This window comes from Meles meles, chromosome 3, assembly GCF_922984935.1.
Source record: "Meles meles chromosome 3, mMelMel3.1 paternal haplotype, whole genome shotgun sequence".
NCBI lineage: Eukaryota > Metazoa > Chordata > Mammalia > Carnivora > Mustelidae > Meles > Meles meles.
Window position 1 is genome coordinate 178414115 of NC_060068.1, and position 23052 is coordinate 178437166.

At 49.6% G+C, this 23052-nt stretch overlaps 2 protein-coding genes across 8 annotated transcripts in view; one reads left to right on the forward strand and one right to left on the reverse strand.

Annotated features, from left to right (window-relative positions):
- Positions 1 to 11627, reverse strand: part of MTRR (5-methyltetrahydrofolate-homocysteine methyltransferase reductase) — a 30755-nt gene extending 19128 nt beyond the window's left edge. The window contains exons 1-5 of the mRNA XM_046000611.1: positions 11546 to 11627; positions 9484 to 9644; positions 7429 to 7582; positions 5931 to 6048; positions 3021 to 3405 (exon numbers count right to left, since the gene is read on the reverse strand). Coding sequence (XP_045856567.1) covers positions 3021 to 3405; positions 5931 to 6048; positions 7429 to 7582; positions 9484 to 9612 — 786 coding nt within the window. The 5' untranslated portion in view covers positions 9613 to 9644; positions 11546 to 11627. The remainder of the gene's footprint in view (positions 1 to 3020; positions 3406 to 5930; positions 6049 to 7428; positions 7583 to 9483; positions 9645 to 11545) is intronic.
- A 129-nt stretch (positions 11628 to 11756) lies between these two features.
- On the forward strand, positions 11757 to 21977 carry FASTKD3 (FAST kinase domains 3). 7 transcript variants are annotated; one of them, XM_046001047.1, is made up of 7 exons: positions 11757 to 11842; positions 12709 to 14170; positions 14788 to 14873; positions 17877 to 18051; positions 19238 to 19307; positions 20612 to 20726; positions 21675 to 21977. In XM_046001047.1, exons 1-7 carry the CDS (start codon positions 11759 to 11761, stop codon positions 21771 to 21773), a joined length of 2091 nt encoding a protein of 696 aa, XP_045857003.1. In that variant the 5' UTR covers positions 11757 to 11758; the 3' UTR covers positions 21774 to 21977. The 7 variants fall into 7 exon arrangements, 6 of the variants coding, with proteins under 6 accessions (XP_045857003.1, XP_045857008.1, XP_045857006.1 ...); XM_046001049.1 differs by having other exon boundaries at positions 11760 to 11842; positions 12712 to 14170; XM_046001048.1 differs by having other exon boundaries at positions 11778 to 11846; positions 12712 to 14170.
- Positions 21978 to 23052: the final 1075 nt, after the last annotated feature.

Below are 23052 nucleotides of genomic sequence, written 5' to 3' on the forward strand. Positions count from 1 at the left end.
TTGCCAAGGCTGACAGGACAGCGCTGGTGCGGGGCACTGACATCGTGGAGAAGTTCGGGGCTGACCGTTCTGCTGGCCAGAGCTAACAGACTAGGCCAAGAGTGAGGGGAAAGGCGGGCCACCAAAGAACAGAGGGACGTGGGAGCGCTTAGTCAGCAAAGTCCTGCGGGGCTCTGGAGGGAGGCATAAGTGTCCCGGCAGGAAGGCTGGAGGGGGAGCTGAGCTCAGTCTCCCATGGGTAGGGGAGCTGGCGGGGGGAGACTCAGCAACATCGCAGAGAGCATACTCAGTAAAGTCCTTTTGGGAACAAACATACACTGGGCCAAGGAGAATGAATACCCAGATACTCCAGGAACTGCTACAAGAGGGTCCAGCTATGCTGTTTTCCGGGAACCCAAAACGTCATCATGGGCCACATACTAGAGTGAGACCTAGAGGGCCAGGCTATAAACGGGAATTCTGGGCCAGGTCTGGTTCCATGGGTCCACCCAGTTCTTGGCCCGAAGCTAGGGGCTGTACAGTGGAGAGGCCAAGAGGAAGCCTCTAAATTTGACACTGTCCTCTCCCCTCACCCAAGTAGAAAGTGAAAAATATTCCATTCTGAGGAATGGCAGGTATCAATACTATATCAATACCACCCCTAAAAACGTATAGGACCAGCGATGGTCTCCATCTAACTCACCAACCTGGTCCCTGCATGCAACCGGGCGGATGCTGGGAGAAGACAATGAACCACAAGAACACAAGCAGTAGCCCAGTGAGGCCTCCGCGACGGATGGTTTCCTTTGCTAGAGCGGATTAATATGGCCTCAGACACAGGGCATGTGGACAGAGTGAGCCTTTGTGCTCTTTTCCTTCTCTATCCCTGAAGAGGACCACACGTTCTCTTGGAACAACTTCCATGTACCAGTTTGCCCCCAGACTGTGAGAATGCTCCTGCCAGCTGTTTCAGGACAGCCTGAATCGACGCGGAACATCTGGACCTTCAGCAGAGCATCACACCAGCCCACGACATTAGGAACGTTATGCTACCCACTACCCACTCACACACAACGTGCGAAGTGGCCAGCGTGTGGGAGTTTCTGGAAAGGGCCAGGCCCTGTGCAGACTGAGAGGCCAGTGCTCTAAGTACAGTTTCCAGGAGTCCGGCAGCCTGAGGCACGTCAGGACGCCCCCTCCAGTACGGGACACACTACTGCATCTTGTCCCTCACGTCCCCCGGAGAGAGGGAGAACAGCCGGTAGGCCTTTCAGGACCCAAAAGAGCAGCACTTTGACACCTGGGATGGCAGTGCCGACCCGAGCACCCGGTGACACACGGGCAGCCGGCTGTGACAGGGGCCCCAAGCAGGAAAGGGCTGTGCGGCAGGTCTGGGCCATGGTATGGACGAGAGCCCCTGCGGCCTGCACCACAAGATCCGGAGACCCCACCGGTTATGAGCCACCAGCGCTGGGGACTGACGCTGTGTGGAGCGGGACTGGCTGAGAGGACATCCAGGCTCAACTGCCCGCTCTGCCCAGGGCTGCTTCCTCCTCTCCTTCTCGGTTCCCTAATGTGAGGATCCCAAGAGGATGCCCCCCCAAATCTTTTCCCAACCCCTTAGGGTCTAAGCATATCCCTTGAGCAAATGTACATGAATATGCCTTAACTGGGTGAGATCTTAAAAATCTCTCCACCACATTACCAGCAACGGAAGCCTCTTTAACGACCTGTGCCATACCCCAAGCCTTCGTAGGCCCTCCTCCTGAAGCGGCCCGGCGGACAAATCACATTCACATGCCTCTGCCACACGCACTGTCCTTGCGGCCTGCAACAGGGGCTCTCGCCCTGCTGGTGCGCCCCACCCGCTGTCCAGCCAGAGGCTCACTGATCCCTCCCGTCTTCCCAAGCCTGAAAGAATGTACTTACCCTAAGTACCTCACTTAACTAACCATTTGCATAATAATGGAGCGTAAGTGGAAAGCAATACCTGACAGCTGTTTCTATAAACACCTTTGCTGAATGCTCTAGAAAAACACCATGAGCAGATGTTAAAACCATTATCCTAACAGGTGCTGGCCAACAGTTCTAACGGACTAGAAAGTTGTTTTCAAATTGCTTCTAAGTTGTACTTAAATGGCTTCTAAAATGTCTAGCCTTGCTTCATTAAAATAAGAAATCAAGAAACAAGAAATCGCAATCCCGGGCCCAGGGGAGGCTTGTAGGAGACAGCCCGCGGGAACGCCCCGAGAGCCGTTCTAGAGAAGGCGGGCGCGGCTCCCCCGGAAAGACGGCTGCGGCGGAAACCGATTCCCGGCCTGATGGAAGAAGTGTCGGGAGCCGCACGCGGGCAGCGTGAGAAGTGAGTCGTTAATCAACTTAATGCTCAAAATTTAGAGACTACTTTAAGGACACTGCTTTATTAAGACAAAAAATACACCTGACCAAAAAATGACTTAATATAGGCAAAACCAGTCTGTAAAATGTCACCAAGAAAAAGAACGATCCCCAAAGTGGAGCATCCCAGGGCACCCAGGACACAAAGCCTCTGCTGGACAAGCGATTCTGCCGTGAAGTCGCGCTTCAAGTGCAGCTGAGGTAATTTCCTGAGTGCCCACAACACCTGCCATCACCGACCCACATCGAAATTGAGAAACAAATTAATTCTCCAAAATGACAGAGAAACTGAGCTCTTAGCTACTCCTGCTTCAAAGACAGAAGTGACGTTATGCAAGCGCTTCTGCCCAGGCACTTTCTCTGGAAGGGGCCAGACAGTGACCATCTCAGGCGCGCCGGCCTCCAGGCACCCCCCCCCTTCACCACCCCGAACCCCGCCGCTGTCGCACAGAAGCAGCCACGGGCCACACGGGACGGATGCGCAGGCCTGGGTCCCCATGAGCCTCACTCCCCAGGCACGCAGGGGACGCATCCGCCCAGCAGTTGGGCTTGCGGACCCCTGCTGCAATGCAGTAACGAAGGCGAAGCAGCCGCTCTGGGAAGCAGACGTTCTGCAGCCTGCGGCCCAGGCTGAAAGCACCTACCCAGCCCGGACACTCCTGCAGGCGCACGTACAGGTACTCGGGCGGCGCGGCGGGGGTGCTCAGGGCCACCCGTGAGAGCAGCGGTTCCGAGTGGGTGAGCGAGGACTCGGACTCCGACTCCGCCGCTGGAGCACCTGACCGACCTCCGTCCACTGCATTCTGTCCCCACGCCTCGGCATCCTTTCTCCCCGGATCACCGAATCTCAGAAGTTCAACTTGGGATTCAATGTGTAGTAATTCTGGTTTCAGAGGCTCCATCCTTCGGGAGGCGTTCAGTGCCACCCCAAGAGCGCCAATCCTGCCCGCCTTCCCTCTACTGGACGTGAAGTGCTTCGTGAGGGCGGCCCAGAGTCCATCAATCCATGGCTCCACCACAAGTTCTAACCTGGGTTGTTGCAATAAAAAAAGAAAAAAAATGCCTAAGTTCTCCATTTAAATACAAAATCATGGGATAATGGCAGTCAACTTGGCAGAATGCTATGCAAATGTCAAAAACACTAACTATAACGACTATTCGGAATACAAAACATACCTATGATTAAGTTAAAAACATTACAGTGTGTTCGTTAGAACTTCAGCTGTAAAAAAAAATGAGCATAGATAAAGGTCAGAACAGAAATGAAGCCATTTCAATAATAGGTAACAGGAATGGGATTACTCTTAAGTTCCTGAAATATAGTTGGTACTATTTTAATAAGTTGTAATTTTAAGCAGGCATGCAAAATTCAGATGAGGCTAACAGAACTTATCCCAAATCCAAGTCTACTCTAGTATCACATGATAATTACATATGTCAAATGCAACATCGTTTCTGGCCCCTAATTTAGTGAATTTTTTTCCCCTACAGATTAAAATGTCACCAAGAAATCCCTCTGGATTAATGCTAGGTATTCTAAGAATTCAAACCTTTAACTGGTTCTGAACATTTCTCATGAAATTTTCAGGGCATCTGAACACAAGAGAAAGAAAACCTAATATTCCTGTAGGAAAGCTGAATGAATCATAGATAAGTTTTAGAATGTGGTAGCATACTTACGAATAGACCAAGTAGGGCAAGCCAACAATAATATCCCCTACATTCCCTGAATGGAGAAACTTTAACTGAACAAGTAAGAAACCATGCATCAGAATCTTGGAAATCACAGCCTTTCATTTTTAATCACAACTCAAAAGAGGTATCAACTAAATCTTAATTCATAAAGTTAAATGACAGGAAAAGGCACATTTCAGACTTCTGTCTTATTATGACTCTGGCTATAATCTCCTTAGTACACATCCATCCTTCAGAGCCTTTGGGAAAGCAAGGACATAAAACTCTGGGTTCAGCAATGACAGCTACGTTCAAAATGCCATCTTCACAGCTCAAAAATATTAAGTCAATAATACCTCCAGAAGGAGAGCTAATGTTCATGGCACACTTACAACAGGGCAAGTATTACTCTAAGAGGATAACCTGCATCAAGTCATTTGTTCCTCCCCAAAATTTTCCACGACACACACTATTATCCCCTATCTCACAGAGGGAGAAAGTGGAGCACACAAGTAAGTAATACGACCAAGATTTCAGTGCTCCGTGAAGGGGGTCGGTTATCAAGGATCTGCACGCAGGCAACTGGGCCCCACTCTGCATCCTTGTCCCCATCAGTGTGGGGGCTGCTACACTACACCAGGGTATCTCCTTGAAAATAATTTTAGAGGAGGCAAAGTCAAGCGAGTGGTTAGGCTGAAAACTGAAGAGCTACAGGTTAATGAAAACACATTCAAGAATTTTAACGCTGGATCCAGTAAACGCACAGGGCAACTGAAAGACTCTGAAGAGAAGGAAAATGCGGACTCAGTGACAGGCCCAGTGGGTTCTGTAAGAAGTTAGCAAGTACATGCTCATACGAGACAATAAATAAAGGCAACACGACTCCGGCAAAAAACACAAAAACACACAAAGAAATGAACATAAAGGGAGACCAGACTGGAAAGTGAACACGCGAGGCAATACGGCAGAGTTTCGTCACAATCAAGAACATACACACTGGGCCGTGGGAAAAGACCCGCGCACCGCCCTCATGGAGCACGGCGGAGCGGAGGGCGGGCTAAGCGGAAAGAGCAGTGCTTCCGGCAGACCCGAGCAAGGTGGTGCCAGGCAGAAAAACGCGGCATGTGCTGAATTTGTCGTCATTCATAAACAAAGATTAAGCGGGTGAGAATATGCACACCAAGTAGGAAAAAAAACAAAGTCAGGTGGTAAGCTGTCATCTGCTGAAGCAGCCAGAGGCTGAATGACAAACTTAGTTGTAGGACAGCATCCATTCCATCTCTGAATAAACACATCAAGAGGATTTCAAAGGTGGCGCAGAGGGTGAAACGCTGAGCTGTAAGACCACCAGTGAACTAATGGAAATGGGAATTGTATTTCTGGCTGGCATGAGGGCAAGCGGCCATTAAGACGGTAAGGACAGAGCCAAGACACAGTGTGCCGGCACGTGAATGCTTCTGGCCTGTGCTCCGTGCCAGGGACGCAGGGCGTGATGGGCGGCCTCCACGCGCGGACCCGCATCCAGTCCCTGTGTGTGCACGGCAGAAAGCAAACACGCAGGCTATCGAAGTTCCTAAAGAAAATGCGGACTTCTACAAATACCTACACATCTCGTGACAGAGGGAACTATCCCAAGGCATCTTTACAGATTTCTTCTCTTAGCAGAAGCTAGAGGCACTGAAAGTCAACAGAATATGGAAATCAAGCCCTGGCTGATCTTTGGTCCTAGGGCTTAAAAAAGCTAAAAAAAGGGAAAATAACTTTCAAAATAAAAGCTGCAGTGCTAAATGAAAAGTCACCATATTTCATAAACTCACAAGCTTTCAGGTAGTACAGAGAGGGGCTGACTGGAAATGTGGAGGGAAGCACACTGCTCTTACCCCACGCAGTCGTCCGCATGGCCGGTGTCATAGAAATGTCTGGCACCCAGCTCCTGAAGTCGCTGGTCAATGACCTTCCCGCCATTGCAGAAGTACGTGTATTCCGAATCACCCAGACCTAGGGAGCCCAAATGGGTTATCAGTGCATGCACAGTAAGGTTAAATTTAAAGAAGGCATACAGAACAAATATTTAAAACAATGCCAGTCCAGGCTCTGATTAATAATGCACACCTTCATGTCTCTTGAGGTTTTCCTTGGGTAAATACTAAGTATGCAAATATTTGCCTTCTATTTTACAATATAACAGTAACAGACCCATCAAAACAGAAACACTTCTTGGCCACTGTTAACAGAAATATTTTCACATTTTGTTTCCATGAATCTGTGAAAAAATATGAAAATCTTAAAAGAAGAATTAGATAGGTTTAAAAAAAAAAAAACCATAGTATCTGTATTTGCAGACTTCTGATCTGGTGCAGACAGGTCTGCAAACTACATCCTGTGGGCAAAATACAACTCCTGGACTGTCTTTATCCCCCACTGAGCCATCCAGATGCCCCCTGGACTGTCTTTATAAAGTCGTGCTGGAACGCAGCCAAGCCCATTTGTTCACATAGTTTATGGCAGCTCTCCAGCTGCAATAACAGAGTTAAGTAGTTGTTACAAAGAACACATAGTCTGCAAAGCCTAAGACAGTTATCATCTGGCCCTTTATTGATTTTACTGGCCCCTAATTGAGAGCATAGACAGGTACGTCTGCAACATAATTATTTCCTGTATTTCTGTGTTAGGTGAATTAGGAACTCTATGTTTCCTGGCAAGAAAATGGACTAACATTTTCATACTTGGTTAAAAATTTAAGGTTAGAAGTGTTAATTTCTCAGTTGTTTAATCATCTCCACACACTTTCACAAAAAGAACAGGGTAAGCAATTGTGGTGGGCATGGGGGGGTCCATAAATGGGCTAACAGTGACTAGAAAGGTTGATACCTTTTTTTGAGGAATTTTTTAAAGCAACACATACATGTTCATTCTTAAAAACAGAAATTAGAAAAAACCTGAAAAAAAAAAAATGTAAATGGGGCGCCCGGGAGGCTCAGCCGTTGAGCGTCGGCCTTCGGCTCAGGTCATGATCCCAGGGTCCTGGGATTGAGCCCTGCATCGGGCTCCCTGCTCAGCAGGAAGCCTGCTTCTCTCTCTCCCACTCCCCCTGCTTGTGTTCCCTCTTTCACTGTGTCTTTCACTGTCAAATAAATAAAAATCTTAAAAAAAAAAAAATGCTATTCCAGGGGCTCCACAGAGGAGCTGCTATGGGGTGAAGACAGGAGACACGGTCACAGAACACAGGACGCCACAGAAATATAAGACGTGACCGTAAACAGAAAACCAACAACAAAATCTACACAACTACATATCATGGTTTTGAAGGATACATTCAGACACCAGAATGAAACCAGGAATAACTGAAGACAGGCAGAGCGCAAACACGGTCCATACCCAGTAATCCGTAGCGCAAGTGAGCAAAGAAGTCTCCCGGCAGGGCCTTGTCCTGTATTGCTTTCACGAACTTGCGCGCAGTGTCGGGTGGGTCTCCAGTGCCCGTGGTGGAAACAACCACAACGAGAGGCGCTGTTTCAGTTTTCAGATCATACTACAAAACAAGGACCACGTGTCAGGGATCTTCGGCTGTACATAGTTCTGACTTAACACATCAGCAAGGCAACCAGCTCGGTCTCCTCTATCCAGAACCAGGCGTCTGTGCTGCACAAGGCTTCACAGCACAGAGGATGAGGAGGGGGGAGGGCAAGTGTTACTCCTCAGACACCAAGGAACCTGGCCCGCTCCTCACCCCCTCCGGATCCTGGGATCTGGGAATACTGGGGGGTAAATGGAGACCATCCGCAGAAAACTCGGCAACTTACAGGTAAGTTTCTTCACTCTAAACGTCACCTAATTTAAATATTCCAAACAGAGCACTTCACCGTCTCTATTCCTAATGACTCCATGATCTCTATCTACTGCTCATGTGTATCATCAAATCTGACCGAGGGATTCACTTCTTTTTCATGTGATACAAGACTCTGAGCTAACGGATCACCAGGTGGTTCAATGCTGACAGGAGCCAGCACGCCCTGCGTAGTGAACTTCTACAGTTCATGTAACTCTGTCTTGGAAAGGACTGCCACGACCTAGCAAGCAGACAGCTGGCTGTTTAAACCTGGATCAAGAACTAGAGAAACCAGTGAGCTGGGGGAGCAAACAGGACCGCTAACATGACTGGTGGCACTCACCTCAGGTTCGAATAGCTGCCGGCCTAGGGGGTGCGGTGAGCCCGAGGGGCCAAATCAGGGCTCGTTACATGGTGCTGACAACTTTGTTTATAGGAACAGATTCAGATTATATTCTAGCGCGTGGCACCCTCCGCACCAACACGGAAGCTGCTATAGGATTACAGAAACTGCTGACTGGCGGTATCCTCCAGGACGCTCCCTGGTGGGTGAGTGGCTACGACTGAGGTCCTCTTGACCCTGACACGTACAGAAACATGAAGGTTCTCCTATGAGGGGAGTTTATAATTCACTTGTGCTGCTGACAGTCTAGGCCTTTGAACTACAGAGGTGAAAAGGCCAGAGGAGACTACGAACTTGAGTACACCGGGTACACTGAGGGAAATTTTTAAAGTGTTAGTGGCTGGCACGTCAACTTGTCCTCACATAAAAAGCTCCTGTTAGTTGCTACGGACTGACTTGTGTAAGACATTTAAATCCGGAAAACTCAATCACACTAACTGAAAGAAGAATACGGATCTGTGACAATCTTCCATAACCTAAGGTAGGAATTTCTGCAGACTGAGCCTAAAAATAAGCAGTCCCTGCCGTAAAGAAGCTGAATCTTCTCTAGAACCTTCCACTCCTGCTTTAAATTGTAGTCCACAAAAGAAATGCATAGTCCTTCACTTGGAGGAACTCTGACATGAACAGCAAAGTCTTTGTTTTGAGGAAATGCAAACAGGACACTTGGGATTCGTGAGTTGGGAAGACACGCGCGTGCAAGCAAACACTCATCTGTTTAGTTCTCATAGCCAACGAGGGATAAAGGAAGCACTACTACTTCCCCTCACAGCTGAGTACTTACTTGTTTTGGCTTTTGAAACTGTTTGGTCAAATTCAAATGTACATTAATATTTTTAAAAAATGACAAATCTTAACAAGAGTTGATAAAATAGGGGCACCTGGGTGGCTCAGTGGGTTAGGCCGCTGCCTTCGGCTCAGGTCATGATCTCAGGGTCCTGGGATCAAGTCCCGCATCGGGCTCTCTGCTCAGTGGAGAGCCTGCTTCCCTCTCTCTCTGCCTGCCTCTCTGCTACTTGTGATCTCTGTCAAATAAACAAATAAAATCTTAAAAAAAAAAAGAGTTGATAAAATAAATTTCTAAGTGTTGAAAGAAAAGGGATATGGAGACATTTAGCAGCCTACTTTGCTGTTTAACATCACCTCCCAACCAACATACTTAGAGCATAAAACACAGTAAAATCCATGAGTAGCCGCTCACCTTATCTGACTCACTAATACAGTGAAGATCTGCGGAAAATCCATGTGCAAATGCTTTTTCACATATTTCTTCCGCTATGGCTTTCGCTTGTCCTTTCTGTGTAGCATAGAGTAACAAAAACCTCCTCATCACCTCACGGCATGTGCTACAGCTTCAACACACTGTGAAACAGAAGAGACAAAGGGATTTTTCTTTGTTCCTAATTGAGACATACACCACAGGCTTCTCCCTCACAGTCTTCCTAAGAGACTCCGACAATATCCACACGTGATATGAAACAGGCTTCTCTGAGTACGTGAGGGTAACTCTCAGCGAGTCTAAAAGAGAGAATTCATCCAACCAGGGCGAATACAGGAGTAAAGCGCTAAATCCACAGCTCAGAAATTGGATGCTGGGGTCCGACTACTCGCACTCGAATCCGGAGACCATCATTCACGATGGCAGAACTTCAGGCAAGCTTTTCCACCTGTCTGTGCCTCAGCTCCCTCACCCTTGAAATGGGGATAACAGTACCCCCCCCCCCCGACAAAGATGTGGCAACTGTGAAGAGCGGAACCACAGCTGAGACTCAGCAGTGCTCAATAAATCTGATGTTTTTATGTTCACAAATGCAATGGGGCGCCTGGGCGGCTCAGTCGGTTAAGCACCTGCCTTCAGCTCAGGTCATAAACTCCGAGTCCTGGGATGGAGCCCTGAGGTGGTCTCCCTGCGCAGTAGAGAGTCTGCTTCTCCCTCTTCCTCTACTTGTACGCATGCTCACTCTCAGATGAATAAATGGTTTTTTAAAAAGTGTAAAAATTCCATTGGAAGTATACGATTCTGTTCCCACCTGTTCCTGATGCCAAGTAAGCTAATCACAGCAGTGACGTTAATCAAGCTACATACTCCGCTCTACTTCAGTATGATACATACACACACGAGTGCACACGTATACATGTACAGAGAGAGAGGAAATATTTCCAATCCACTCAAGCTTAAAATGTTTCTCCTGAAGGGAAAACCAGGAGTAAAACACGGGACTCTCACAGACTTTTTTTCTATACTCATCCAGGATCTAAAGCTGAGGCGCTGGAGGGCGCCTGGCTGGCTCAGTCCAGAGTGTGAGACCCTTGATCCCAGGGTGGTGAACTTCCAACACCCACGCTGGGTGTAGAGATTACTCAAATAAATTAAACTTAAAAATATAATAACAAAACCGGGGGATGGAGTGCCAACGTGTAGGGGTAGATTTCGATAAATCAGTATCGAATCCTGGTGTTTCGGGAATGGACCATCGGAAGTTTATATGTCCATTGACCAGGTACGTCTGGGATAAATTAAGTCACAAAGAAATTAAAAGGATTGTGTTAGGTAACATCCAACTCACGGAATGTCCTTATGGAACAGGACACCGCTTGGCACAGAGCAGGCATTCAGTAAGTCAGCTGAACCAACGAATAAATGACCGCTACGAAGACAACACACATTTTGGGCTCAGCGACAACTGGAAATGCTGTGATGGAAATGTCACCAATTACTGTCACCATAGCTAAGGACCTCGAGCTCTTCCTGGGCGCCAGGCACAGCCCCCGGCGCTCCCGAGGAGGAGGAACCCCTCAGGCCCACCACCACCTTACAAAGGTCTGTGACCCCCATTTCTCGGAGGCGGATCCCCGGCACCTGCAGGCAGAGAAGCCGGGGAGCAGCACCCCGCGTGACCCCCGGGGCCGCACCCCTTTCCGACGCCCCCTTGGGTCCCCTCGGCCCCCAGTCTAGGGAAGTGTTCGGAACGGAGGCGCCCACAAGGACCTCCGAAGCCAGCGCCGCTCGTGCCATCGCCTCCGCGGGGCCCGACCCGCTCCCGGACGGCGACGGGAGACCCAGGACCCAGCCTCCGGCGCAGCCCGCCCAGCCTCTCTCCGCCCAGCCAGGCCGGGTTCCTGACCCACCCGTGAGGGCCCAGCCCGGCCGCGAGAAGGACGTGCGGGCGCAGGGGTCTGTGCCTGCCCCCACCTGTACCGCCTCCCCGCGGGCTCCAACTGGGCCGCCTGACAGCCCGGGGAACCGCAGCCACCGGTCTCACCTGGCCGGGCCCCGCCGGAAACACCCGGGTAAAGAGTAGGAACGTGGGCCTGCTCCCACGCAGCGCGCTCCGTCACGGCGCGCACCTTTCTAGCGCCCAAGACCAATAAGGAGCTCGGGACGGAAGCGAGCCAATCACAGCGCTCCGGGCGCGGGCGTGGCCTTCCCCCCTGCGCATGCGCCGGGCTGCTGCGGGTGGGGCGTCCGCTGCGGAATGCGCGTACTGAGGCCCACGAGGTTCTGGTGCAGTCGCTGCTCGGAGCTCCCGCGGTTTGAGCGCCGTAGGTGTCCCAGCCCGGTAGGTGTCCCGGCCCCGCGTGTGTGAGCCCGCGGCGCTGCCGAGGTGTTCGTGTTGCCATGGCCCGCCCGCTCCTCTCCGGCCGCCGCCCCTGTACGCCCGGGCTGGAGCGCAAGTTTCCGGGTCGCCGGGTTTACGGGCGCCCGGCGCGTGGGGTTCCTGGAGCGCCCCGTCCCTCTGGCCTGCACACTCGTGTCCCCAAGTCCCACGCGAGCGTTCAGGTCGACACGGAACTCTCACCTTCCCACTTCGCGCCCTGCATCCTTTCACTTCTTTCAAATCTGCCATTTCCCCCCCTGGCCAAGCTAGACCGCATTCTTCCTCAGCCCTGGCCGGATCTTCACTTGAGAGCAAAGCGACGCCTCGGGCGTTTGCCACCTGTTTGAGCCTTGCTTTGCGTTGACCTCTACGAATTTGGGCCCTTTTACCTAACGTTGCTCCTTTTGGGTGTATTTTATCAAACGCAGTGCTGTAAGCCAACACACAGGAGGTGTGTTTGGGGTGTAGACCGCCCGAGTGCGAGTCCCAGCTCTGCCACGGATGAGCTGTGCAGACCGGATAAAATAACCTCTTTGGGCTCAGTTTTCTCATCTGCAAAATGAGCAGAAGTACTTGATGCCTTGTGTGGTGAGGGTTAGCTCTACCGATAAAGCAGGGGGAGGGGGGAGGATGTCAGATGGCGGTATTACTCTTAGATGCCAGCTGCTTTTCCAAGCTGCCGATGCAGAGACTGATGTTTGGGTACTTGTGTTTATGAGTCACTTGTCACCAGGGCTCCTGCTTGGTTTCTTAAGCATGCGTGTGGTTGGATTATGCTCTGTATGTATTTGACCGTGTCTTTTTATTTCCTTCGGCTGTAAATCAAGAAGAGTGGAGAATCTCATGGCATGGCCTTAATTACCTTGTGGAGGAACCTTTGCCATTTGTCTGATTTTCGGATCCACGGAGCTCTGGCCACTCTGAAAAACCATCCTGTAATTCATGTTCACAAGGTAGCCGAGGAGCGTCTGTGTCCGTGGTTCTGTTCACCGCAGTCTGAGCCTCTCGGGGTCAGGTTCCATCATGGCCGTTGTGAAAACTTCCATTCAGAAAACGGAAACGACCTTCATCCAGTTGGTGAGCCGGTGTTCTCTCAAGCACATGACTGGGATAGGCCTGAACAAAGTCTTAGAAATGTGGATGAGCAGACGTTTTACAGGAGACTGAGCAGCTTCACGTCCTCAGAGGAAGTGTTGAGTTTTATAAGCTGCAAACTGCAAACTTTGCCTGATACTCTAGCAGCAGGCGCCTTACAGCGGATTTGTGAAGTGGAGAGAAAAGATGGTGACGAAAAGCTGCCAGAAGAAATACTAAAGAACCGTGTCTTTCAGGCGCTGTGCATTCAGTGTGAACAGGAACCCTCAGGTCTGCCAGACACGGTTTTGGTGGCCACTTTGCAAGCTCTGACTCTGTTGCATGTGGATCCCCACAGTAGCTTGGTTCTGAGCCTGGTGGCAGAATGCCAGCGTCGCCTCAAAGGGGGCAGCCTGGAAGTTCACAGTCTTTGTATTCTTGGGGAAAGTCTGATCAAACTGCAGGGGCCGGACTGCGCAACGCTAGAGCTGGTGATATGTCAGCTGAAGAGGGAAGTGTTGGAAGAATTCACCCCTGAGGATATCGTGGCTCTTTATAGAATCCTGCAGGCTTGTACTGAAAAAGTGGGCCAACACCAAGCATTTCTTAATAAGCTAAACAACTTTTCTCTGTCCGTAGTTTACAGCTTGAGTCCGACATCGATGAGCCAAATCCTCAGTGCCCTGGTGGTTCTTGATCAAACGCAGGCACTTCCTCTGGTTATAAAATTGGGAAAATATGTTGTGAGGCATATCCCTCGTTTTACTAATGAAGAGCTCAGGAAAGTCTTAGAGGCTTTCATATACTTTGGGCACAACGACAGATTTTTTACAAAAGCCCTCGAGCAGCATGTAGCCTCAGCGTGTCTCACTTTGGATCCTGAGGTTGTCAGCAAGGTCACGGAGTACTGCAGTAGGAAGCGGATTCTTTCAAAACCCATCCTCGATGCAGTGGCAGGAACTTTTGTTTGCCAATCAGAAAAATTTTCACCTCATCAGATCTCTGAGTTAATCGAACCATTTGGAAAACTCAATTACTTGCCCCCGAATGCCTCTGCTTTCTTTAGAAAGCTAGAAAACACGTTGCTCACTCATTTCAATTATTTTCCACCCAAAACACTACTGAAAATTCTCCATTCGTGTTCACTAATTGAACGCCATCCGGTCAACTTCATGGCAAAAATATTCAGCCCTTATTTTCTTCAAAAGCTGCAAGGTGGGTTGGTTATAACTTCGAGTGGGGAGGTGAACCCCGGAACATGTGAGGTTTTTGAGGTGCCTATCTGCCCGTACACTGAGTGATGTGCCCCTCTTTCCTCTTCCATAATAACCTTAATAAGAGTGTCAGGTGCGAATCGAAACACAGAGTTCCGGGATGGTAGAATACACACAGGGAAGACGGTTTCGGGTCGACAGACTGCCATCCTGAGTCTTGTGGGATGACGTGGCCCCGGTCATAGTCAAAACGTGTCAGAAGCTGTGAGAGCAACTGGAGGCTTCCCGGTTTTGAAAGGCTGGCATCGGTCATCTCAGTGGATGGCCACCCAGACATGTCAGGTGTCCATGTCTCCAGCTCAAGGGACTCCGTACTGATTTTAACATACCTGTTTATTTTATATTTTGTCGTTTGGAGCTTGAGTTCCTTAGAAGTTAAAATGAGATCGCCCGGAGGGCAAGTGTACTTAACTCTGACACGTTCTTCTGCCAGAGCCGTTTAAAAGTGCGTTACTTCCGGAGTGGTTAGTGTACATTGTATATTCCTGGATGTTCCTTTCTGTCACCACACAGACCAAAATCCAAACGTAACCACATCCGGAACGCTTTTTATTTCAGGTGAAGAATCATATTTGGACAGACTGAGTCTCGCACAGCTGACCCAACTGTTCCTAACCTCAGTCCTGGAATGCCCTTTCTATAAGGTAAGAGCAAGAGCCGTGCTGCCTGGTTCCTCCGTGGAGGCAGCTCTCTTTGTGTCCCCACCCGCAACCTTTGAAGCTTCTCTTTTGACCTGTCTCAGTAACCACGTCAGAAAGCAGGACGTTCATTCACTTGGAGTTACTTGCCACCAGGTAACCTTTTCTTTGATGAATTGGTCCCATTGCTCGCGTCTTGTCTTTGAAGGACTGTTTCCTGCTGTGGGGAGTCTTGGAAGATTTCGTCAAGTGCCGCAGCCAGAGCGCCCCTAGATTCCCTCTGAGGGCTGCTAAGGGCTTTAGCGCTCCCCGCAGCTGTTGGATACAAACATGCAGATCTCTGGACTGAGCAAATCCTAAATGATTGCAAGTACATTTTTAAGCCAGACCAGAAATTTCCCTCTTCTCTGTTTAGTTGAGGTGCAGGTTGTGCTTCCCATCTAGTACTCTAGACAGTCGCTGTCCTGACTTAATCAGGCCCCGAGTGTGGGATCCCAGATGGCATCTCCAGACTCGCTCATTTTGCCTGGTCCTCCAGGCCACACTGAATCATCTTTAAGACTAGCTCATTTCGGGGGCACCTGGGTGGCTCAGTGGGTTAAAGCCTCTGCCTTCGGCTCAGGCCATGATCCCAGGGTCCTGGGATCGAGCCCCGCATCGGGCTCTCTGCTCAGCAGGGAGCCTGCTTCTTCCTCTCTCTTCCTGCCTCTCTGGCTGCTTGTGATCTCTCCCTCTGTCAAATAAATAAATAAAATCTTAAAAAAAAAAAAATAGCTCATTTCGGAGTAAGGTGTAAGAATGGAGATACCACTATTTTCTTCTTCTTCTTTTGTTTTTTTTTAATATTTTATTTACGTATTTGATGGAGGGAGGGAGGGAGAGCACAAGCAGCGGGAGCAGCAGCGGGAAAGGGAGAAGCAGGTTCCCTGCCGAGCAGGGAGCCTGATGCGGGGCCCCATCCCCCGACCCCAGGATCATGACTGGAGCCGAAGGCAGATGCTTAACCAACTGAGCCACCCCCATGCCCCCGCCCCCCGCCAACTATTTTGTTTAAAGCAGCTTCAACATTGCTGTGGCCCGTTGAGAGCAATGACTTACCCCAGCCTCCTTCCATCCCTGAAGGAGCAGAGTTGACAGCAGTTTTTATGTCCAAATGGACACAAAGCATGAACAGTGTCCTGGTTTCTCTCTTGCCTTGGAATGGGGCTACTGCAAGGACAGTGTGCTTTTATGTATACGCTGTACATCCTGGACATTCCCTGGGGACAGTACACAAAGGTGAAGTGCACTTTTTAAGAACGGCATGCCATTTCCAGACATTTATTCTGTTCCATCGTCGTTGGACTCGCAGGTTTTTCCGCAGCGTTTTTCTCCATCAGCGGGCTGTAGTGAACATTCTTACGTGTCCTTCCCTACTGGAGCCTTTTTGTTTTTCGATCTAGAGACTAGATTCCCAAAAGTGAGATGATTGAGTTACCCACACGCTTGTTGGCCCTGATGGCTGTAGATGTCCCTTCCCCGGCCATGGCCTGCCCCTCTGTCGCTGTGTGTTATCAGTCCTTCCGTTGTTACCATTGGGCTCCACGAAGAACACTACTGTGTCACATGTTTAAATTGCATTTGCATGAGCAGGAACGAGTTGAACGTACTCCACAGTGCTTCCTGCTCATGAATCCTCTCGTCCCTCTTGACTCACGTTCCTGGTCGGTGGTTTGTCCTTTTTTCCTTTGTCTCATCCTAGAGCACATTGTGAGATGGAGATATTAGTTCCTGTGTGTCTGAGTATGTTGTACATATTTTCTCCTGGTTTGTAGTTCTTTTTTTTTTTTTTTTAAGATTTTGTTTATTTGACAGAGAGAGATCACAAGTAGGCAGAGAGGGGGTGGGGGAAACAGACTCCCCACTGAGCAGAGAGCCTGGATCCCAGGCTGGGTTCCAGGACGCTGAGATCATGACCTGGGCTGAAGGCAGCGGCGTAACCCACTGAGCCACCCAGGCGCCCCCTGGTTTGTAGTTCTTAATGTGTTTTTTTTTGAGAGGTTGCGTGTGTGCATGTGCGAGGCGCGGGGGAGGAGCAGATGCAGAGAGAGAGGGAGAGGGAGACACTTAAGCAGACCCCACACTGAACACAGCCTGCGGCGGCGGGCTCCATCTCAGCGGCGGGCTCCATCTCAGGACCCTGAGATCCTGAGCTGAAAATCAACAGTCGGATGCTTAATCGACTGAGCCACCCCGGTGCCCCTATAGCTCTTACTCTTTAATTTTAATTTAATATTGCTTATGGTATCTTTTTACTATATAAAAATTTTTAAGTTTTCTGTAGTAAAATCTGTCCATCTTTTAAGGTTTCTTCTCTCACTGAGAATATTTTACCTGTCCTAAGGTAGTATAAATATTTTTCTAAATTTTCAAAAGTAGCATTTCTCCTTCTGTAGCTCTTTAACTCACCTGGACTGGATGATAGTCCACAGCGCATGCTGGAACTCTCACTGAGCTCTTTCCCAGGTGGGTTACCAGTTGCGGCCTTTACTACGTAGCTGTCCTTTTTTCCCTGATTGGAAATGTCACGTTTTTCATCTTGTCCTCTATTGAGAAACATGAGTGTCCTCAGGTCCTTAAAGTAATTCTAAGAGTTCCAAAGATGTTTCTGGAGCTGTAATAGCATTGTTGTTCCATCCCTCCCTTTCTTTCTGTGACCACTGACTACTTTTATTTTTTTTAAAAGATTTTATTTCTTTGACAGAGAGATCACAAGTACACAGAGAAGCAGGCAGAGAGAGAGGAAGGGAAGCAGGCTCCCTGCTGAGCAGAGAGCCTGATGCGCGCCTCGATCCCAGGACCCTGAGGTCATGACCTGAGCCGAAGGCAGAAGCTTTAACCCACTGAGCCACCCAGGCGCCCCCACTGACTACTTTTAAAACACATTTATAAGATGTGTAGAACTATTGGACTTATTTTCTTGTTTTGTATCATTTCTTCCTATCTCACGTTTAAACATCCAATTTTTAGGGTCAGAAACTTCTTCCTAAATATCGAGTGAGATCATTTCTTACTCCGTGTTCTTCCCTGGAGACGCCTGTGGATTTCCAGCTTTACAAATTTGTGAAGACGGGACTGGTTGACCTTTTGGGAGCAACATTGTACTTCGCTCCGAAAGTGTTAACGCCGTATTGTTACACAATAGGTAAGTAGTAGGGGGTTTGCTGTGCCTTACCAGCCTCGGCGTGCTGTCCTCTTTGGGAATCTGTGGGATTTAGTCGCCCCTGCAAGGACTGGAAATGTAGCAGAGGCGGCCCTTCCCTGCAGGCAGACCGGAACACGGGGTGGGGCTAGGGCGGTGCGGTCCAGACAGTCGGGGGAGTCCTATGTGGTAGCGGAATGTCTGTGCGCAGAGTAACCTTTCTCTGCTTGCTGCTTTTCTGTAAAACGAGTGTAAGACGCACAGTGACCCAGACTTGTGTGAGGAGCAAGGGAGAGTGGAGAGTGATTCCAGGAACGTAGTACATGCTGCGCCCCTGTTAGCTGCCGTCGTCGTCCAGGGCGGCGCTGGCCAGTGCAGCGGCCAGTCGTACCCGGGGCTACTCAAGTTTCCATCAGCTTCGATTGAAAACCCATCCCCAGTTCAGTCCTCGGTGGCATGAGGCACACATCAAGCACTTAAACACCCGGGAGGCTGGCGGATGCCGTGGTGGACAGGAAAGGTGAAAACACATGCTTCGTGACGGAGAGTTCTGTTGCACGGGGCTGACCGGAGAGTTCACGTTCTTGTGCCCGTCACGGTTTTTTTTCTTAATTAATGAGTAAAAGAAAATCAGCTCAAAGGTGACAGTGTCTTATCGGCTTCAGGTGATCATAGCTCACCTTCTCCACACGGGCTCTTTCTACAGAAGGAACGGCAGGACGTCAGAGGGAAGGAAGTGGCGGTCCGCTGGACCCGGTGACCACGCATCAGGGTGCAGGAGGCGTTGCACTGGGAGGCTCTGGGAGCCGCAGTGGTGAAAGTTTTGACTTGCGGAGGTTATACTCATGCTTCGCTTAAAGGGCTTCCTTCACTCTCCGGGTTGAAGGATTCCCGCCACTTTCTGCAGAAGGAGGAGAAAGGCGAGGTTCTTGTCAAGCCTGGTATCTAGAGGACTCCACTCCTGGTTTTCTCATGGTGGAGCCTCCTTAACTGAAGGCGGACTTGGGTGCTTGTAGAGCTGGTTCAAGTGAAATTCTCACCATGGTCTGGTGTGGTCATTACTTCGCAGACTTCCGCGCAGCTGGCCCATCGCAGTGTGGAAGAATTCAGAACAGGAGGAGGAGGAGGACAGGCGCGTCGTGTTTGTGAGGGTATCCCACGGGGAATGTTTCCTTTCTTCTCTCACCAGATGTTGAAATTAAATTAGACGAAGAAGGATTAGTGCTGCCATTTACAGTCGATGAAGATGTGCATAAGAGGTAAAGAAAACGGGTTTGATGTGGCCAGACTTGGCGGGCTTGGTAACCGATGCTGTTTTCCCAGGGTGCGAGAGTAGACGAGGGTCTAGAAGTGAAGACACTGGCGCGCAGCGTCCCGATTGCGGAGAGTCCGTGTAACAGAGACATTAAAGTTAATAAACTTGAGTGCCGTTTCAGCACGGGGAAGGATAGCACACCCGTGAGTTACTGAAAATAATGCTGACACGTAGGAATAACCGAATCCCGAGTAAATCCTTGCCACTAAGAGTATATAAGTATTTTGGATTGTCTTAAAAATTAAATTTCTCCCTCTTATCAGATAAAAGTCTAGTATCCAAAACCTGTAAAGAGCTCCTCAAACTCAACACACACAAAACAGATAATCATGTCAAAAAATGGGCAGAGGATGAACAGACATTTCTCCAAAGAAGACCTCCAGATGGCCAACAGACCCATGAAAAAATGTTCAGCATCACTCGGCATCAGGGAGACACAAATCAAAACCACACTGAGATACCCCCTCACACCAGTCAGAATGGCTAAAATTAACAAGTCAGGAAATGACAGATGTTGCCGAGGCTGCGGAGAAAGGGGAACCCTCCTGCACTGTTGGTGGGAATGCAAGCTGGTGCGGCCACTCTGGAAAATAGGAGGTTCCTTAAGACGATAAAAATAGTGCTATCTATGACCCACTAACCACACTATTAGGTATTTACCCAAAGGATGCAAACGTAGTGATCCAAAGAGGCACGTGCCTCTCAATGTTTATAGCAACAATGTCCACAAAAGCCAAACTATGGGAAGAGCCCAGATGCCCACTGGCAGATGAATGGATAAAGAAGATTTGGTGTGTATAAATACAGTGGAATATTACTCAGCCATCAGAAAGGATGAGCATTCGCAACATGGCTGGAGCTAGAGCATATTATGCTAAGCGAAATAAGTCAACCAGAGAAAGACAGATCCTGTATGGTTTCACTCATGTGGCATTTAAGAAACAAATGAGCAGATGAACACAGGGGAAGCAGAGGGAAAGAGGGAGGCAAACCATAAGAGATTCTTAACTGGAGAACAAACTGAGGGTTGCTGGGGGGCGGGTAGGAGGGGAAGGGGGACGGGGTAACTGGGTGATGGGCATTAAGGGGGGCACTCGATGTAATGAGCGCAGGGAGCTCTGATGCACGCAACTGGGGAGTCCCTGGCCTCTACCTCTGAAACTAATAATATGCTGTTACCGAAACTGAATTTAGATAAAGAGTTTTAAAAAATAATTAAAAATTACGTTTCTCCCTCCAATTTTTCAGGGTAGCGCTGTGCATTGATGATCCAAACAGGTTTTCTCTGAATACCAAACACTTACTGGGAAAGGAAGCCGTGAAACAGAGACACTTGCGCCTGCTTGGTTTCCGCGTGGTGCAGGTAGGACTTCTCTGGTGCCTTTGCTCCGAAAGCAGTTGCTGCTTGTGATTTGCTTTTTCCACGGTGCTGGGTGGTCCCAGTGGACACCCAGAATCTTACATCTAGTTTAAATGCCAACTTTGTTCATTAGGCTTAATTTCTGTGTGTATATTTGAAATATAGAACATTCACACCTTCTGTCCCTGTATTCTGCAGAAGCCATGCTAACTTCTGCTTCTAGAATTTCTAAATTATTGGAATATCTGTTTTGCTTTCGTTTCCCCTGATTGAACAGCTGGGAATCGGCGAGAGGACCCATTAAATCCAGGATCCTCGCCCACCCTTGCGCCTCAGCCCTTGTTCGCGGTTGCGTCAGCAGCGGCCCACCAGGGGCTCCTGCGAGGAAGGTGCCTGGAGCTGCCCGGCAGCTGCTGTCCTATCTGGTCCCTTCCTCACGCTGTGTTTCAGCTGCATCCCCAGACGGATGTTCTCAAGCCCGTACCCTACTGCGTGTTCAGAGCCTTTATTTTTCATTCACCGCTCACGGGAAAAAACGAGAAGCCCTCTGCACCTGAGTGTTCAGGACCCTCCACAGCAGGCCCGCCGCCCTGAGCTCCGCGGCCCCTTTCCTGACCCTCCCCCGTGCCCCCACAAGCTCTCCTTCTGGCTTGCTACCTCCCCCATCAGACTGGATCCTGCTGCCCTGAGTATCCACGATCTGACTCCCGCTGCACTCCCGCCGGCCCTAGAGCACCACTGTCCCCACGTGTTCTGGCTCCCGGAGCCCCAACTGTGTGCCTACAGTGTGCCAGCCGCTGCCGGAGGCCCTGGGGCCACACGACAAAGGGCTGTGAGCCTCGCCTCCCCGGGAGCCTGCACACCGCCAAGGGGTGGTTCAGGAAACCAGGACACCAAGGTGACTTCACAACATGACCCGTTATGATGTCTTTTATTTCCCTCCCTTTACAGATCCCCTATTATGAGATTGAGTTGCTAAAATCAAGAGTGGAATTGGTGGAGTATTTACAAAGAAAACTATTTCCTCAAAAGGTGGGCGTTCATTGGTAGCAGGAAGGAAGACTGGCTTTAGGACTCAGAAGAACTGGTGTTTTCTTGGGACTCAGGACAAAGCCAGAACGAACGTTGTGAATTAGCAGTTTGTTCGTGGACTGTGATGATCTGGAAAGGGTCTAGTTTTCCTTATACTGTGTATACACTTACCAGTGGTAAATTTAAAATAAATTTTTATTTTTATTTAATACTTTTCGAGGGACTTTTATACATGAAGCAATTGGTCGAATACAATAGAGGAACGTGATGAGTGTCCTTACTTTTTAAATCTTTGCTTTATGGTGGTTACTAGCTAACTGAAAGTATTTCCTTTCGAGACCTTCGCTTCCTGTTGTAACAAGCATAAGGAAGAAATCTTGTCTGTTTCCCTCTTTCTGCTTTGTTAGAGGCAGTTGTATGTGGTCAGGAGAAAGAACAGTGGAAAAGAGACTAGGACTATGTCTAGAAATGGAAAATTACAGAATTATGCAGAAATAACCCTTTAGTTAATAAGAGAAGGTTTTCCATTGGAAATGGAGCTATTTATGTATCCTCTTTCTAAGGTGTAAAGATGTAAAAGTTAACTTGTTCAGGTGGGGCTTGGGGCGGGACTTTTGGTTGAGAGAGAGAAGCTTCTGAGTTTTGAATCAGGAATGAATCAGACTGTCCCCCGGGCCAGATGCGTCCTTGCGCCTTCGAGATCAGGTTAAAGTTTCAGGGAAGAAGAGGACGAGGATGCCGGCTGGTGAAGTGGAGCGAGCTCAGGACTTGGACAGTCGGGCTCCTCCAGCAGCAAGTCCGCGCCCCAGACGGGGAGCCCCGCTCCTCGGCGTGCTCAGCCCCCGCCGACCCCCCCGCTGAGCTCCACAGCGGAGCTCCTGCGAGTCCCCGGCCTTCGGATCTGGGTTTTGTTCCCACTTTGCAGGTTCGTGGACCAGCTCCGCGAGCGTGAGTGTCCTGCCCGTTTCATCCATCACGAGAGATGAAAGAAGGTTCCGGTCTAGTCTTGAGGCTCAGTAGAGCGCAGTGGCTAAGACTCCAGCCTGGGCTCCAGCTTTCCCACCTGCTGACGGATGACCTTGGGCCTCCTCCGTGGCCACGGGGATGATCATAAATCGTAACAGGGTTGCGAATAGCCTCCGGGGACAGCCACAACAAAGTACCACAAACGGGTGGCTTGAAATGGCAGAAACGTATTTTTTCGTGACTCCGAGGGCTAGAAGGCAGCTGTAGGTGTCAGCAGGGCGACGCCCCCTCCGCAGCCTCTAGGGAAGGATGTGTTCTCGCTGCTTCCAGC